The following is a 19460-nucleotide window of genomic DNA, read 5'->3' as shown; positions in this document are numbered from 1 at the left end:
CAAAAGGCAGAGCTCATGCTGTTCTGCTATTTTACTTAGTGTTTATATGAATGAAGAAACAGGGAACTTCAGAGGTTTGTTTTTTCCTTTCTTTTCTTTTTTTAAATCAAATTTTTGGAGTCGACTTGGCATTTGTTAGACTGAAAATAGCAGAAGTGGTCAGTTTTAGACTTTCTATTCTTGATCGGATTTCAAAGGGATACATGGAGTTTCATTCAACAGAGAACGTTTGTATATGGACTGAGGAACGAACCATCCAAATTTTAGTAAAAACTTTCTCAGTGCATTTGCATCACATGAAATTCTACCAAACTCCACTTCCTGGTGCTGTTAAAAAACTCAATTTTTATTGGCTTCTTGTTCTCTTGGGATTATGGTTAATCAGAATTATCTCATTCTACAGACATTACGGATACTAAACTTGGCCAAGCACTGGAATATATTCACCAAGACTTTGCATCGGTTCATTTTCATTGTCTGTGCTTTAAAATGTTGGTTATTCATCAGCAAGCAGATAATAAACATCTGTTTGAAACAAACGTTACATTGTGCACAACTGAGGATACAAAGTTTTCTCGCTCCAATCAAGTTCTCATCAACGATGAATAAAAGATACATTACACACACAGACACAAACACTGTGTATGTACATAGACACACGCATACATACATACAGCGTATGTTTAGTATTTTCGTAATATTGTTCAATTTCTATTTTAATTGTCTATCCACTATTATGAGCAAATAATGTAATGTTAGTCAATTCTTGGTACACAAAGTCATTTCTACTTCAACATTAGGTAAGTGGGGGTTTATCTCTTCCCTGATTGCTTTCTGGGGGGTAGCTAATTCCTAGGACTTAGTTAGCTTTCATCAGAGCATTGTGTGGTGCCGGAGCAGAGAAAGAAGGTTCTTTGGACCCCATCATCGGCACCTGTGCATCCTGGCATATGCTGCCAGGATGCTCACTCTCCTGTCTGGTCTTGGGCAGGACCATCATCTGTCCATCCAATAAGATGTCCATCTCATTCTCAATCTCCAGTCTATCCCCACTGTATGCAATTTATCCAAACTTAGCAGCCATTCTTGCTATTCCTCTATCCCTGTCTGGTACACAGGGGACTTCGGTCTCTCCCACATCACTTGAGGACTGCGGAAGACTTGGTGTCATACCGATTTAGCATATCCAAGCGTGAACTCTTGGTTTTCTTGTGAACCTGCTTTTTCCACATCTCAGTGAATGACACCACCATCAACCCAGCGGGTCATGGAGAGATCTAAAAGTCTTCTTTAATCCTGTACACAAGTCTTCTTTCTTCCTCCTTCTCATCATCTCCCCCGTCCTCAGTCGCTGCCCCGAGCTGAGCCTCCGTGACCTCTCACCTGGGCTCCCGCGATAACATGCTTACTGGTTCTCTTTCCTTGTCCTGATTTCTCTTCAACCCATTTTTCCACAGCAGTGAAAGTGATAAGAGTTGCTCAATGGCTTCCCGCGGCACTGAGAATAAAATGTAAGCTCCATCCGATGCCTTTCACAGTCCATATATATCTCTGCTGCTTCTCCAGAATTTCCTTGTTCTATTTTCCCATCTCATGCCTCTAAGCTCTAGACAGTTTATTTTTCTTTCAATTATTTTATCACATCAAGAATATTCATGCCTCCCCTTTGAACAGGCAATTCTCTTTTCCTAAAAATCCTCTTCCCTCGTTTATTCACCTGGCTGATTTTTAATACCTTTTCCATACTACTTCCCCCACCACCGCTTCCCACCACAAGACATCAGATTATTAAAAGCATCGACAACAAATGAGTGTTGAAACTCTCCTCCTATTGCAAGAGGCCCAGGGAATCCTGGAAGACACAGATTTCCATTCCCATCTTCTAAAGTGAGACTATGAGTGTTTACCTCCAGTTTTTTCTGGACACTGGGAACCCTCTTTCCTCTCCCTCTGCTCCAGGCGGCCTTTTGAGGGTAACTTGAAAACTTGAGGAGAGTCGATTCTGTCTGCTTAGAGGACTCCATACACACAGCATCCTTGGGTCCTGGATTTCCCAGGGCAGCCAAGACATCAGGCAGAGGATCCCATTATCTCCCCAAGAACACTTGTCGATATCCAACCACGCGTCCTCATGCTGGATCAGAAAATACAGATCCAGCCTGACACAGAACTACCCTGAGGACAAGCTGCTCACCCCTCGCCACCTGTGGGATGGGATGTCAGGAGCAAGAAAACAGCTCCGAAGATGTGTTTGGACGATCTGCATCCCCTTCCCTCTGCCCTTGCTGTAGCTTAGGGTGGGGTGTTCTGTCATTAAAAGAGCCTGCATGCTCTTTAAATTATGTCTCCTGGAGCTGCATACACTGTCTACTAAATTCAGTGAGAGACGTGAATAGCGCTTATCCTATTACTCAGTATACAGCAAAAGCTCAATGAAAGTTAGTATAATTAATGTGGTAACTTCATTGAACATGAACAAATACAACAATAGATATTAATAACATCCCAGAGGTCTTAAAGCCACTTTACCTCATCATTTAATATTCATAAGGAGGATCGAGGTCTAGTTTTACTGTACAATTGTCCCTTGAACAACATGGGTTTGAACTGATGGGTCCACGTGTACAGGGGTTCTCTTCAATTCATTACTACATGATCCATGGTTAGTTGAGTCTGTATGTGTGGAACCAGAACCATGGATTGGGGGGACAACTCTAAGGTGGTACCTGGACTTTGGAGGTTGCAGAGGGCCAGAGCCCCTGACCCCTGCATTGTTTAAGGGTGAACTGTATTTTACAGATGTCTTTCAATGCTATATTAAAATAGGGAAAATGCTATGGGTATTACTTCACCTACATCATCATCTTAATTATCCTTAATTATTCACATGCATGTCCTATGTAAAATGCTCTGACAAATAATCAACATGGGCTTCTTCTACAATGGAGTTATTTCCGTTTTAAAGTCATATTTGTTTCCAAGGAAAGATATCTCGAGCCATATAAAGTCACGAATCAAAAGCATAAATTAGACAGTTGGTTAAATGGTAAAGAGATTATAAATGACAATCACCAATAGTAATTGCAGTGGGAAGAATAAAGCTTTCTTCCTCTGAGCAAATCTTTCTTTCCTTGACTGGGGAGGTACCTGTGAATTCAAGGTAACCAAATACTACAAGACTGTAAAGAGAAATAGAATGTTCTACAAAATCAGAAGCAGATTTTTAAATGCCCAAAGTCATTTACAGTTCGGTTGACTTTTCTGCTCCTTTACTTCCTTTGTTCCTGTAGGAAACCAGTGGGCTAAGAATGGAGTGATTTATAGCTGGTGGTTCAGGAAAAAGAGAATGTTATCACTTGAAATTAAAGAACTAACACCCAACGACCTGGCCACAGAGAGTGGCTCTCCCTTGAAACATGGCTTTCATAAATAAACACATCTGTCGACGAGCCTGTTGTGAATGTTCCAGTTTCCAGTTGAGACCTAAATCCTGAAACAGGTTTCGGGCAATGCAACGTACATCAGTGCAACGAATTACTGAATTACACAGTTTATATATTGTGCTATTAAATTATTTCTACATCGTATTCGGAAACTTACTGAAGAGAGATAATCTAAGAGAGTACATCAGAAGTAAAATATAACAAAAATTGATGCAATTTTTCCCCAGATTTGGTTCATTAGAAAATCTGTGATTTTTTAAAAAACATTTAAGTAATTATAATTATAAGAGCTAAAAGAGGCAATCATTATAGTGAGAGGCATCATTTAGAGAGCTCCACACACAAATACTTAAATTAGAACACAAGAAAAGCTCAAAATTAAAGAGGTAAGGGTTTACTTTAAGTTAGGAAAAATTTTCAGGATAAATGCCAAGAAATTAGGAAGAAAACAATGAAGATGAGAGCAGTCCTCAACCCTACAGGAAAACAAAGACACAGAAGAGGATGCAAGAAAACCCCAAAGTTGTTTCTTTGAAAAGGATAATGAAATAGACAAACCTCTGATAAATTTGTTCAAGAAAGAAAAAAAAGCAAATGCATAAATTAAAGGATAAGTAATATTAGGTGGGGAACGTGAGAAATAAATGCAGATCCAGAAAAATTTAAACCATGTGAGTGGTAATATAAATAATATAAGCTAATATATTCCAATGATATGGGAAGTTACATGAAATGGCCAAATACATATATTTTTATTGCTTACAAGGGCTGCAAACATTTTCTGCTCATTTACCTTGTCTGTTCACTGTCCTTGTTGCAATCCATTGTGCCTTTTGGTGAACAAGGTTCTAAATGTCATGCAGCAAAATTTAGCAAATGAATTTATTTCATGATTAATGCTTTCTCTGTCTTACTATTTATTTCTTCTTCAGTCATTTTGTCTCATATATATACATATATTTATATAACTATATATTTATACATCATATACTTTATATAATTATATAATATGTAATATATATACACACACACACATATATATAAAAAACACAAAGTAACTATGTATACTATTTCATAAAACAATAGTTTATGAGATAATATACTTGGTTGAACCTGCAGATGTGAAACACGTGGATAAGGAGAGTCAACTTGTCACCATTGTGCTCTGCTATTTTATACATATAAGGGACTTGGGTATCTGTGGATTTTGGTATCCGGGCTCCTGGAACCAATCCTCCATGGATATTGAGGGACAACTGGACTAAAAATGGAATGGATGACACGTTACTTAATGAGAATTTTCAGGAGAAAAGGGTCCGCAGACACATGTGGAAGTGCTGTATACAACACACACATGTTGTAAACGTGTACATGTTCTAGGCTGAACCACTATGTACATGTTGTATACAATGGTATACAACATTGTATGGTACGTGTTGTATACAGCGTTGTATACAAGTGTACATTGTGTACAACCGTATGTTGGTGATCATCACAAAGAGTACCAGCCAAGGTGGGTGAGGACTGAGTCCTGGCAGGGTTTCCCCGCGACCTAACTGTAAACTGGGATTTTTAAACTGGTGGGTGCAACATAGGATGTATCTCAAATTCTATACAACTAACACTTTTTCTCCTTAAAATCTCAGAAGAATCATAGAATTAAACAGCTCATTTTATGGGGGGTGGAGGTCACACACAGAGGACGGGGGATGGGTGATGGAGAAAAGAGTTATTTCCAGCCACTCCATTTCTAGCTAATGAGGCTCTTACTGGTGATTCTCAGGAGAAATCCCATTTTATTGGATTTACCTGTCAATGACTTTTTAAGTATTTATTTTTTTTAACTGAAGTATAGTCAGTGACTGTGTCAATTTCTGGTGCACAGCATCATGTCCCATTCATGCATGTACATACATATATTTGTTTTCATATTCTTTTTCACTAAAGGTTATTACAAGATATTGAATACAGTTCCCTCTGCTTTACTTAGAATTTTGTTTTTTACCTATTTTTTCCTAAGACATCAAATGGAAATGTTTATCTATTTTTATAAAAAATTAATTAAAACATTAAAGTAGATAAACATTTCCATTCGATATCTTAGCAAAACGATGTAGGCTAGTGTTCATGGCTGAAGATGGAGAAGGTTTCCCCCTTCATTCAGTCACCCTGTTCCTGCCATTGTGGGACTGATCTTCCCTCCTTCACTGGCCTCTCTGGGGAGAGTGTGTCTGTGTGTTCTCTAAGAGTTTCCTTTCTGATACAAAGACACTTGATGAAGTGATGTTTTTCTACCCAGAAACACTTCATAAAACAGCTGTTTGTGAGATGATACTCTTTTTCCTCCTCTTCCTTCTTCTGAGTATGGAATCAACTTCTATCCAGAGGAAAATAGAAGTCCTGAAATCAGATCATAATCCTTTCATAGGCAATAACACCAAGACATCATACAAGTTCTCGATAAGTTACTGTGAAGTGGGAAGAATACCTTTCCTGACATAGAATATAATATATTCTCCATCAGGCAAGAGTTTAACCAAAAAAACGGGTGGGGCATATGATAGCAAGCATTAGAGTACGTAAAACATAAGCATTAACCAAAGTACCAAGCTCATGAGCCAATCAGTCATTGAGAAATTATTCCTTTTTGCAATCTTAATTTCCAATATCTGCATGGGATGAACCCACAATGCAATTTCTGGGTACCCTCTTATTTACTCCTTGCCCTCATCCTATGCTCCTCCCTATCTGGTGGAAGCCGGCCCTGCCAGCTTGATTTCATCACCTCTGCATCAGTTATCTTTCTGCAGGACCAGCCAAGGAGAGGCACCGATGAGCGTTTGGAGGGTGTGAGGAAGGGAGCAGCCGCAGTGCTTCTCTCCCTTCCTCTCTGTCTCGGGTACCAAATCCCGTAACACCGTGTCTTTGTTATCACCCCAGCTTCTTCCACACAGGCCAGTCACGCTCCCTGCTACCACCAGGAAAGTGCCAGCCCTCAGATCCCAGGAGCCCACCTCTTCATCTGGTCCCTTCAGTCCAGGATGATGGTACCCCGGCTGTTGCTCACCCCTCGACCGGTTGGCCATCCACTCCTGCCTCCTCTGCGCCTCCATCACCTACGCGACCAATTCCTCCCACTATATTCCTTTCCCTGGAACCACTTAGAGAGGTTCCCTGTATTTCTCCTTGAATATCAACTAACACACAATTCCGTTTTATGGGGTTTTAAGAGAATGGATGCATATGCATTTAAAAAACCTGCGGAAGCTTTTTCATTGTTTAGAATAGAATGAGATGGGACTCAAAACAATGCAAATCAGGAAAAGAGCCATGAGCCCTGTCTTCAAGATCTTTCCTCCTTCTTTCTTATGCGCATTTCCTCCTGACACCTCACACCTGAAGAAATAAACATTATTTGGCTGAGTGGAGTGGCCAAGCTTCAGTCAATGTGCTATATTAGGACTATTTCCTCTTTTTTCCCAGGAAAAACTCTATGCAGTAACCAGTTGCAACTGGAATCCATAAAAAGCATTTAAATAGTGCAAACTTCAGATGCAACAAGCAGAAAATCAGGTCAGGTCTGAGTGTTTACAGTAATACCCAGTCTGAGACACAGTGTCCTGGCCGAGTTAAATGATCGTTATGGACAGGACTTCCTTCATCTGCCCTTAACTCAAAATAGTAAGACCCCAGATGTGCAGAGACTGGAAGGCTAAAGACACACGCAGCAGATGTGTGGTCCTCCCTACTGCTCAGTCCAAGCTGAGGTGGGAGGGCACACCTGCCGGCCAGGAAAGGCCACGGTGTAGCAGGACGCCGTCTAGTCACCAGTCAAATCAGTTCTGCAAAAAACTACTCAGTCCGCAGTGTGGACAGAGGAATGTGTCCATCCCTGTTTTTGAAAGGTTGACTCAGGGCCTTTCAATGATAAATAGAACCAGTTAAAGTTGTAAAAATGAGAAGCAACATCTCTCAAAGGAAGACGCCAACTCAACAAATCTCAGGACTAATATTTTCCTTATTCCCCTGGTATGTTTCTGTCCCAACTGGCCTCTGTCTGTCCTTTACCCCTTAGTCTCTAATCGCTGGACAGATAAATCCTGTGCCTTCCTAGGGGGCTTACTACTGTGATTTTTCTTTTTTTTTCCTTTTTTTTTTTCCAAATCTTTGAGATCAGTTTCCTCATCAGCTGAGATCATTAGAATGGCAGGAAATTCTGAAACCACAGAATCTAGGTTTACAATCTAGACCCACAAGCTACAATGAGAAAATTAACTCCAACAATTCCATCCATTTGCATAACAAAGACGAGATTGGATCAACTTAATCCCATGTTTTTAAAAGCCAAGTTAGTCAGCTGGCATTTTCAGGCATTATCATTTAGTGCTCCCTCAGGCTTCAGCATCGAAGAAATGTTTTGAATAAAAAGTGTTTTCACACCTGTAGCAGAGACACAGCGGGCGCCCTGCCCACATAGCCTCACCTGCACCATTTCAGTGGCTCTGAGCCTGTCATCCAGCCACCAGGACCCGCTTTTCTTTGCCTGTGGGTTTTTCCCTGATGCTGGAACCTGCTTTTCCCATCCTTGTGCAGGGTCAGAACGACCAGGGAATTCAGGAGCCCCAGAAGCAGCCCTCAACCAATGAGCACCTCTCTTGGGTGGCCCTTGTCTGAAGAATGAACAGCCCCCAGCAGCGTAAGAACTAGTCTCCTGCGGTGGTGCTTTGTGTGGTAATGCACCCTTTACCGTCTGCCTACCAGCCTTGTGTCCCCACCCCACTCCCTTCTCAGTGTCCCTTCACCGCCCAAACAAACCAGTATTTGCACTCAAAATTTTGTCTCACGGAATCCAAAGAAACAAAATCAAATTATCTCTCAACCCTCTCGGGACACATCGGCCAAGTGAGACAGGAGGGAAAGGGACAGGGCACAACCACTGAAGGAATGACACGGCCATTGAGGATAAGACACAAACTGGTTAGAACCAAGATGGCGGAAGGTCCAACCGGCAGTAGACCTGGGGGCCCAAGATAGCGGAAGATTCGACTTCCAGTGGACCTTGGGCCTCATTATACGCTCACTGTAATATATTAGCGTACTAAATGGGGCTCCCACAGGCACCATGACAGTTCCAGGGCTGGCCATAAAGGGGCAAAAAGTGGGTGGTGGCCCACTTCCTAGGAATTCCTGCCCCTTCCCAAACATAGCTGGAAAAATCCTCCCACTCATTCACGTAAAAATTATCCGGCCCATAGAAACTGACCCTCCCCACACCTAGTGGCCGCTCTCCCTTCTGAGCGAGAGGGACCACCCTCTGCCTGTGGGGTATGTCTCTCTCTAAACTTGCTTTCACTCTGCCGTGGCTCACTCTTGAGTTCTTTCCTGCGCAAAACCAAGGAATCTTCCTTGGCAGGACTTGCCCAAGACCTGGGACATGGCCATCCTCTCTCACCCCATTTTCCTGCAACACAGCCACAGCAAGGCCAGTCAGCCTCCTGTATACTTCTTAGGGGAGAAGTGAATAAATGCTTCTCCTGATAAAGTTGCAGTGATAGTGCAGAAAACAACCCTGCAACAACACTTACCTTTCTGAGCTCCATTTTCCTCGCAATTTAGAACATCTGGCTCATCTAACCAGGGTACCTTTGGTCACAACCACATAAAAAAGCCCTACACAGGAAATCCAGATGACAAGAGTCCCCAGAAATTAAGGCCACAGATATCCCACTGTTGTAATTAGAATCGGCCACGCTCACTCACCGATCAGCTTTGCTTCTTCATTTATTAGTTTGCCATTTCAGATGCCAGTGGATTATTAAAAGATTATATCCTTTCCCAACCATCACAATGATACTACTTTTGTTTCTCCGACAATAGAGAACTAAAATTAAAATTAGATGCAAATGGGTGCCAATGTAGCTTACTTTTCAGAATCTCAAGCAGTGAACTGTGAAATGGTTGTGATAAAAGTAAATTTATTCTTTCTGACTCATGGTATCACGTTGTTGTTTGGGAGGGTAAGTACGTTATCTTTCCAAATATCGTTCTGCAGCTCATTTTAATAGACATTACACAAAGTGTACTGGCTTCCAAAAATAGGAGTGTATGTTTATCAAGACTGTACTTCCATTGTCAGCCTCTAAGCTTTTCCATCACTCACTTCTTCTCCACATCACAAGTCCTTACCCAGTACTGTAAAGAGAAGTTATTTCCTGTCAGAGTCACAGTTATTCTGAGTTCAGATTGCGAGTTCAGTTTAGGCAAATGAAAAGAACCCAGATGTTGGCTATTGAGAGACACAATCTATTTCCACTGCTTTTTGGCAAAACATAATAAGCAAGGTCTGAATTCAGAAAGCATGATTCGGTTGAAAAAAAAATCGTAAAGATGGTAAATTGGTGTTTTCATGGCTTTTTGTTGTCTGAAGTCCTCAAGAGAGAAACCAGATGATTGCTACAAACAAACGCTATGAACGTTTAAAACAAGCGCCATCCCGCTGTTTGTGAATCATCAAAGTCAAAAAGAACATTGTCATGAGAGAGAAATCAAGATTACTAGAGTGCTTAAAAGTTATTTAGCCCCTGGGCTGTCCTCTGTGAATGTTTTTCCAGACTCAGTAACATAAAGGAAGCAGGAATTTAGGGCCCGGGGTGAAACCAGAAAAACAAGTCCGTTGTAACAACAAGGTGAGAGGGCAATGTCACAGAGAACCTCACATCGCTTAATTTCAAGGGACAGGGTTCCTTGACTGCACAGCCTTCTGGAAACGGGATGATATGTCATGGTTCGTCTGCACCTGTCACTTGGCCCCAAGCTGCGATAATCAACTTTTCAATGTCAGACTCATTTGCTCCTCGAAGAATCCGGAAATAGCCGTTCTCGCCCCACGACTTTCCCCAGGAATTGGCAGCAATCTGCAGAAAAACAAAAAATGAGAAAAGCTGAATATTAATTACACTTGGCTTTTTTTTCTCATCCAGCCTGTACAATGACAGTGGACTCACATGTAGCTTGGATGCCTTTGACATGATAGACTGTGATGACTAAGAACCTAAATATTTTCTTACTAAGAATAAAACAGCTTTATTATTCATTAATTTATGAATATGCATGTATGCCCTTGTTTACAATAACCAGAACTGGTGAATCCCCCCAGAACACAATGGTAACACATACGTGAGAGTTTGAAATGTCACATCAGAAGGTGACACACAGGCTGTAGCTACAGTGTCTTACCATGTGGCCAGCCCTGTATTATTTCTTCGTGCATTTTTTTAATTGGATGGTCAAGCGCAAGTGAGTTGCATGAGTTGCTTATACATTTTGGAAATTAACCCCTTGTCAAATATATGGTTGGCAAATCCCCCCCCCCCATTCTCTAGGTTGCCTTTTTTTATTTTGTTGATCGTTTTGTTATGCAGAAGCTTTTCAGCTTTTTAGTATAGTTCCACTTGTTGATTTTCGCTTCTGTGCCTTGCAATTTGAGTGTCATAGCCAAGTAATCTTTGCCAAGAACAACGTCAAGGAGATTTTCCCCTCTGTTTCCCTCCAGTATAAGAAATAAGTATAACCCTGCTCTCTCTTATTTTCCATTTGCGTGCAATATCTTTCTATACTCCTTCACCTTGAGCTTATGTGTGTCCTTAAAACTGAGTCACTTGTAGGTAACGTACAATTGGGTCTGTTTTTTAATCCATTCAAATACCCTGTGCCTTTTGATTGAAGAATTTAGTCAATTTACATTTAAAGTAATTATTGATAGGTAAGGACTTACTAATGTCACCTTATTACTTTTGGATAATATCCAGAAATCTTGCTAAATATGCTTATTGTTTCTGTAGTTTGTTTCCATATGCTTGTTTATTTTCTATGTGCATAATCACGTCAACTGCAAATAACATCAGTTCTATTTCCTTCCACACTTCCTCTCTATTTTTTGTTTGTTTGTTTTACTGAATTAGGTGGAGCCTCCAGTAAAAGGTTAGTAAAGGTGAGGACAATGAATGTTTTATTTTTTAATGATAAGGAAAAAGTGCTCAGTATTTTACCAATAAAATGATGTTAGCTGAAGGGTTTTTGAGGACAGGCTTTATAAGATGAAGGAAGGTAGATTCTATTCCTAATTTGCTGAGATTTTAGATCGTAAATGAGTTCTGTGGTGGGCAGAACTCTAAGATGAACAACCCCCCCCCCCCCCACCGTCCGTTCCTGCTTCCTGGTGTTCTTGCCCCATACAATCCTCTCCACCTGAGAATACAGTGTGAGTAGGTTACGTTATCTGACAAAGTGGAAGAGATTTTGAAGATCTGATTCAAATCCCCAATTAACTGACTGTGAGTTAATTAAAAGGGAGATTCGTCTGTCTAAGCTAATCAGGTGAGCCCTTTAAAAGACTGTCTATAGCCCGAAGCTCTTTTTCCTAATCAACTTGAAACTACTTTGTTTCAAGAGGATCAGTGAGAGTGACTACCGGGGGCAGGTGGCAAAAAACTGCAAGCAGCCTCCAGGATGTGAGAGTGGTCCCCACCTGACAGCCAGCCAGCAAATGAGGATTTGACCCAACAACCACAAGAACTGAATTCTAACAACAACCCTGGGAGCTTATAAGAGGACCTTGAGCTCCAGAAAGGAACACAGCCCAGACAATATTTTTATTGCACCCTTGGGAGACCCTGAGCAGTAAGAGGACCCAGCTCAGTCGACTGGACTCCTGACTTACAGAAACGCTGAGATAATAAAAGTATGTTGTTTCAACCCACTAAATTGTTGAGTAACAACTGAAAACTAATTCAGGTGCTGAATTTTATCATTCCGTTTTCTGTACCAGTTAAGGTATTCATGGTTTTTTCCCCTTTCTTTACTTTGGCAATGTGATCCACTATATTCATTGATTTTCCATTCAAAACCGACTTCACAACCCTGGGATAAACCTCACTTGATCCTAATATATTGTCCTTTTAATGTACTTTATAACTGTAATATTCTGTTTAGAATTTTGTTTCATAAGGGATATTGATCTGTGGTTTTCTTTTCTTATATTGTCCCTGTCAAGTTTTGGTATTGGTGTTATGTTGATTCATAACATAAGTTGGAAACTGTTTCTTCTCTATTTCCTAAAGGGGATTGATGTAAAGTTGGTTTCATTTATTTCTTAAATGTTTGGAAGAATGTACCAGCGAAGCCATTACAGACATGTTTCTTGGTAATACAGAGTCAGCTTTTAAAATAGTATTATAGCCAGACTTTCTATTTTCACCTTGTCCGAGCTTTGATACTTAGTTTTCGAAGGAATTTATCAATTTCACTTATATTTTCAAATCTATTGGAATAACGTTTTCACAACATCCTCTATTACCCACTTAATACCTATTGAAGCTGCACCAAAGTTCTCTTTTTTCATTTCTATGGTAATTTTTTTCTCTCTTGGTTTCTTTATGAGTCTTCCAAGGAATTCAGTCTTTTCAAAGAATCAAATCTTTGCTCTCTTGACATTCTCTATTGTATGTCTGCTTTATTCATTGATTTCTGCCCTTCGTCCTTCCCTTCATTCTATTTTGGGGACAATCTGAGTTCTTTGGCTTATTGGACTGCAGATTTCAACTTTTCCTCTTTTAATAGATGCATTGATTTTAATCTTTCTTTTTTCAAAGACTTGCATTTTTATATTAAATTCAGGACTGCTGTAGCTAACACAAGTTTTGACATAGCAGACTCTGTAAAATTTCGATCCCTTCAATTTGTTGGACTTGCCTAATGACCCAGCATACGGTCGACTTTGGCAAATATTCCATGTGCACTAAAAGAATGCATATTCATTCATGTCTGTACATAGTATTCTATGAAAATTCTATGAAATTTCATAGAAAATTAATTACATAAAGCTAGTTATTTGTTTTTTTAATCTTCCATATCTTTACTTTAGCTGCTTTTTCTATGAAATAATAAGTGAGATGTGTTGAAATACACTACACAATTTTGGACTTGTCTTCTCTTTTTTGTACCTTTCGCTTTGTATCTTTGATGCTGTGTTCTTTTAGCTTTTGTTAGAATGAAAATGTTTCTGATTTGCCTTTTTTAGAGACATCTGCCACTGGATATAAAATTCTAGGTTGACAGGTGTATCATCATCATTGTTATTACTAATTATTTTATCCAGCACTTTCACAGTGTAATTTTGTTGTTTTTTGACTTCCATTTTTATTTTTTCTGTTGAAAGGTCAGACATCAGTCTTTTTTTTTCTAGCTTTATTGAGGTAAAATTGACGTATCGCATTGTGTAAGTTTAACGTATACAAAATGATTTTATATTAATAACTATTGCAAAATGATTACCAAAATAAGATTTGTTAATATGTCCACCACATCATATAGTTATCGTTTGTGTGTGTGTGTGTGGTGAGACGAACTTTCAAATATATGTTACATACTGTTAACTATAATGACCATGCTGTACATTAAATCCCCAGAACTCATTCCCCTTATTACTAGAAATTCGTACATATATTATCTATACCTTACATTTTCTTTATCCATTCATCTGCTGAGGGACACTCGGGTTGTTTTCATGTCTTGAATAATGTTCCAGTGAACACGGAGGTGCAGATATCTCTCGGAGATAATAATTTTGTTTCCTTCAGATACTTTCCCAGAAGTGAAACTGCTAGATCATATGGTTTTAAGACCCACCATCCTGTTTCCCATAGGGGCTCTACCAGTTTCAAATCCCACCAACAGCGCACAAGGGTTACCTTTTCTCCACATCCTCACCAAAATGTATTCCCTTGTCTTTATGACGAGAGCCATTGTAACAGGCATGAAGTGACATCTCACTGTGGGTTTGATTTGCATTTCCCTGATGCCTAGTGATGAGCATCTTTTCATGAACCTGTTGGTTATTTTTATGACTTTTTTGGAAAAAGGCTATTCTGGTCCTTTGTCTATTTTTTAACCACATTATTGGATTTCTTGCTGTTGAGTTGTAGGAGTTTCTCAGATATTTTGGAGATTAACCCCTTACCAGATGTGTGGTTTATAAATACTTTCTCAATTCGGTAAGTCGAATTTCACTTTGCTGTTTCTTTTGCCGTGCAGAGGCTTTTAGTTTGATGTGGTCCTATGTGTTTATTTTTGGTTTTGTTTCTCCTGCTCTTGGTACTACATTTTTAAAAATCATTGCAAAGACCAATGTCAGGGAGCTTTGTTTCATACTGTCTTCTAGGAGTTTTACAGTTTCAGATCTTACATTAAGTCTTTAATCCATTCTGAGTTAATTTTGAGAATGGCGTTAAGATAGGGGTCCAATTTCACTCATTTGCATGTGAATATCCAGGTTTCTTAACATCATGCATTGAAAAGTCTATTCTTTACCCAGTCATCAGTCTTCATACCACTTTTCTGAAGGTAATTAAGATAGATGACAATAGAACAGAAGTTTTTCTCTTGATTCTCATTTTGAAAAGCAATACTGATTCTTCTCTTACAATTTGAAGTAAAAGGAGTTGAAGAAAACTCTTACTATAATATGAATGATTATAATGAATTTTCTGCTGGAGAAAACGCCAATATTACAGACAGTAACACAGTGACTTAGGATATGACCACATAACACAAAGCAGGGAGTAGAGACGCGGGTGATTCTCAAATACTCACTTGACAGTAGAAATTAAATTGGAAAGAGTTACATACCCAAAATTTTTCTTTCCGCCCTGATGCTCCTCTCAGTGTACCCCACCTAAAAATGACAGTGAAAAATATCGGTACAGTGAAAAATGTTTGAGTTGCGTCTTGATAAAATGCACATGATTGTCAGAATTATATCTTTTGTATTTCCTTTTGCCCCAACCTGTTTTATTATGAGACTGTCATCATTGCCTGTAGAAATGTGCACGTATAGTTTTCTTTTTAACAATAAGGTCATTTTCTTGTTCAGGATATACTCATCTATGTCTGTCCAAATGGCTTGGAATCACACTCATTCACTGTAAGATGTAAGTCTAGGAGAGCTGGGATGCAGGGGTTTAAAAGTACTTAAAGATGTCTCTCCTCTCTACAGCTTGCCTTCTGAAACTCCACCCTAAATGGGCAAACTAAGAATTTCCAAGGCTACTGATATAAACCATAATGTGAAAAAAAAAACATTATTGTTATAGAAAAGAGAGGTTAGGTAAAAATATTCATATGCATACATTATTTTATAAAATGGTTATATGCTTATTATGGAATTTCTCTATACTCAGGTACATACGGAAATCAAATCCTATAGTCTCTGTACTGGTCCATTCTCAATGTAGCATGTAAGAGTTCATAAAAAATCCAAACTTACAATACCTCGTTTCTTTTCTTGGCTGAACCCCATGACGTAGATGTTACTAACGTGTTTTATTTACTAAAGAAATACCAAGAATTGTCCAAGATGACGGAGTGGGAGACGTTGAGCCAGGATTCCAAATCCCATGTTCTTAATATGTAATATTCCTTCTCTGATAAACATACAGTCCCCAACTGCAGTGTGTCCTGAATGGCATCAGTGAATGTGGAGAAATCATGTTGACTACCATGTTCGTGAACTTTGATAGATCATGAGAAAATACTTCTGCCCACATCAGTCCACCTCTAATATCCCAAATCTCAACTTCAGAGAGCCTTCAAGCTAAATCATGGTACACCATTGTATAACAAACATTCCTGGAAGAGATACAAATTTGTTGTTCAAACATTTTCAACATGTCCAATTGCCAGAAATCTGTTTTTAATAGGGTACAGAATAGAAGGGTGGCACCATAGTGTAATGACATAGCCTAGAGATGACAGGTTTATGGTAGGGGTCTCGGGACATACAAGAAAATATATTAATGCATTTGGACCCTTTGGTATGAGACTGAGGGAAGAGAAAAAGTGATTTGAGAGGTAGACAAACATTAAAGAACAACTTTGTCTTTCTTGTGTTACTGATGGAAGCTAAGACTGATAATTGCACTGATTGCCATGTCTTTTTTAGTTCTCTGCTACAGAGTGGACTGGAACACTTAAGGGTTTCCAATATTCTGGACACTTTAATGTGTAAGTTCAAACTGGTTCAGTTTTCAAAATCATTCTCCAGTTTTCTAATTGCATTTACATCTTTGTAACTTTTCTAAAAATGCTATCACCATTGAAAAAAATTTACCAATCATACAAGGTGCTCCCAAGTCTTCAAAGGTCATTATGTCCTTCAAGAGTAGATCATATCTGAAACCTTGAGTTGCTCATTTGTTACTCATCATGGCTATCATGACAATTTTGGGATGCCCATACCACTCAGTCAAACTTCCTTTCACATGGTCTGACCATGAGTTACTTTAGCTATTTACATAAAATATAAAATACAAGACTAAATTAGAAGAATCTAAGGAACCATTTGACTCCAAACGAATGCAGGTGGGAGAGGATCCTCATATCTAAGATCCCACCAGACATAGTGAGAAACTGAGGTCTATCTTGGTTACGGTACTAAGGGGCCTCATAAGAAAGAACCTCCAATCAGGAAAGACATATTCAGACATGACAAGCTTGATGCTGTAATGAAGTCTTTATCAAAAGAGAAGGGGAGCAATTGAGAGTATAATTTGCTCCCTGTCACTCAGATATGTCCAAACTCAGCTCCACACTGAACTCAGCTAACTTGGGGAAGAAAAGTCAGACTTGTCATTAAAACCCAAAAGAGCTATTTCACTGAACACTGTATATTCCATAAAAGACTTTAATGACACTCAAATAGAGGGTAGTACCAAAAGTGGAAAGAGGCTTCACAATTTGCATGCTATTTCTAACTTCTTATGCTCCACTGCATTGAGGGTGCTGCATTAGAAGACAAAGTAACATAGCAGAGGGAAATGGAAAGACACAACAAGAAAAGTACATGATGAAAGAGGTATCGCATTTATTAGGTCCATTTTAGAGACCCCTAGACACTCTCAGAAATATTGACACATTGTTTTGGGGCATGAAGATCCACAACAATATATGGGCTTAAGATTTGGCAAAATAATGACTACTCATAATTCCATTACCAACAGATCAGAGGCTAACCACGGTGGACCCTGGAACAATACGAGTTTGACCTGCATGGGTCCACTTATACGTGCATTGTGTCACTACATCCTACTACAGTACTACAGGATCTGCAGTTTGTTGGATCCATGGATGTGGAACCGTGGCTGCTGAGGACTGACTGTAAAGTTACATGTAGGTTTCCCACTGGGTAGAGGGTCGGAGCCCCCAACCCCAGGGTCGTTCCAGGCTTGATTCAATTCTAAGGAAACAGCACTTCCTCACAAAGAAGAGGCACTTCAGAAGGTAGCCATATAATTTTTCTTATTCTAGGTGTTACCAAATAAGTTAAAAGTGAAATAAGCTATTTTGGAGAGGTCTGAGAAATACAAACTACCACTTTTACATCATTCAAATGACCCTATTTTTCATGTGTTCCTGTATACTTTATTACAATCATCTCAATATTTTTGATGGTGTAATAAGACAACAATAATTCTTAGCTTGCAAACCTACTCACTCTTTGGAGTTGCTATACATTTCTTTTCAAGAAATAGTGCTATTTATCGTAACTTTAAGATGCAGTATTTTGAGCACCAGTCATTTTTCACCCAAGGAGAATGTCAGCATTCAAATTATTATCACCATTCTCAAAATGGACAGGAAAGTTAGTCAAGTCTTCAAATAAAGGTGAGAGAGGAAAATGAAAGTAAGTCTGCTGAAGCGGACGGTTTCAGAGGCTAGGATGCTTGTGGAAAAAAAACATAAACAAACGGTGTTAACCTTTATGCAAAATTCAGTTGGGAAGAAAATGTCACACCTCACCACAGAAGCGACTGCGCAGTTCCACTGCATTACAGCCGTTGTGATAAAGGACAAACAAAGTTCGCCATCACAGGTCCTAACGTTTACACCATGACAGTTCCTAAGATGGTGATCAAATAAAGTCGCAAAGGAATGTTGCAGAAAAGCAGACAAGTGGGTTAGTTTTCTAAATATCCCAGGCTCTGAACAACTGGGAAAAATCACCTGAGTCCAGGTTATTTCTCATTAGTGTCATAGTGTATTCATGTAATTAAAATCTTTATCTAAACAAAGATGGTTAACTAGAAAAAAGCAAAAAAATTCCTTACAGTATTCATTTACAGGAGAGAGTCCCTCCTCTCTTTATAGTATATATGTGTGTGTGTGTGTGTGTGTGTGTGTGTGCGCGTGTGTGTATGTGTGTATGTGTGTATACACTTCCCCAAATTGTGGTCCTGCACTTTTGCTTGTCATGTTACCAACAGGCTGAAAATTTTAGGAATATGTGTATATTTTTCACAAATCTCTTCTTGTCAGACAATGAGTGTCTCTGAGGACATGAGGATTTCCATTCCATTCACATCTGCCCCAAGTCTAACTATTCACTCTCTTCTTTCCTTCCCTCATACCTCTTCATTCGGAGGACTATTCACAAACATTTCTTCAGGAGGACCAGAACCTTAGCTGTATTCTGCTGAGATTGTTTCTGTAAACTTGTTAACCTGTAGCATAGGTCCCCAGGCTGGAGAGACCTTAACATTTCTTGCCTGAAGGGATTCCACTTCATAGGAACTTATGTTGTTCAATTTTTTTTTCTACCTCATTAAATTAAATTGTTTCCACTCGTTGTGAAGACCCACTAATGCTGCTTTTCCCTCAAAATTTAGGGACACACGGGAAAATGCTGGTAATGAGAAACCACAGGCAGCTCCTAGCCTGTGGACCACATTCTCTGAGGATGCAGGGGACCGATGGCTTCCCGCTCTGAGTCTATGGCTACGTCCCTCACTTTGAGCACATGATCATTTAAGCTCTTCCTTCTGGATTCATCTTATATGTCATTTTAGGTAGTTCTGGAAACACCCCTCTTTTGCATAATATTAAAAGTCTTTCTTGGAGAGGCAATAAATTCTGCAGAGTAAAGCATTAAAGAATGATGGGGGATTTTGTACAGCTAAGACTATG

General features: G+C 39.4%; 1 protein-coding gene across 2 annotated transcripts in view; it reads right to left on the bottom strand.

The window, feature by feature from the left end:
* Positions 1 to 9206: 9206 nt before the first annotated feature.
* TINAG (tubulointerstitial nephritis antigen) overlaps positions 9207 to 19460 on the bottom strand; it is a 63985-nt gene continuing 53731 nt past the window's right edge. The window contains exons 10-11 of one of the 2 annotated variants that reach the window (XM_010995390.3): positions 15129 to 15174; positions 9207 to 10357 (exon numbers count right to left, since the gene is read on the bottom strand). In XM_010995390.3, the coding sequence (XP_010993692.1) occupies positions 10223 to 10357; positions 15129 to 15174 (181 nt within the window). In that variant the 3' untranslated portion in view covers positions 9207 to 10222. The remainder of the gene's footprint in view (positions 10358 to 15128; positions 15175 to 19460) is intronic. The other variant, XM_064476597.1, reaches the window with a different exon arrangement.

The sequence above is a fragment of the Camelus dromedarius genome, chromosome 19, assembly GCF_036321535.1.
Source record: "Camelus dromedarius isolate mCamDro1 chromosome 19, mCamDro1.pat, whole genome shotgun sequence".
In the NCBI taxonomy this organism is placed as follows: Eukaryota; Metazoa; Chordata; class Mammalia; order Artiodactyla; family Camelidae; genus Camelus; species Camelus dromedarius.
The sequence above is the reverse complement of the archived record's forward strand: the minus strand, read 5'-3'. Positions and strand labels throughout refer to the sequence as shown.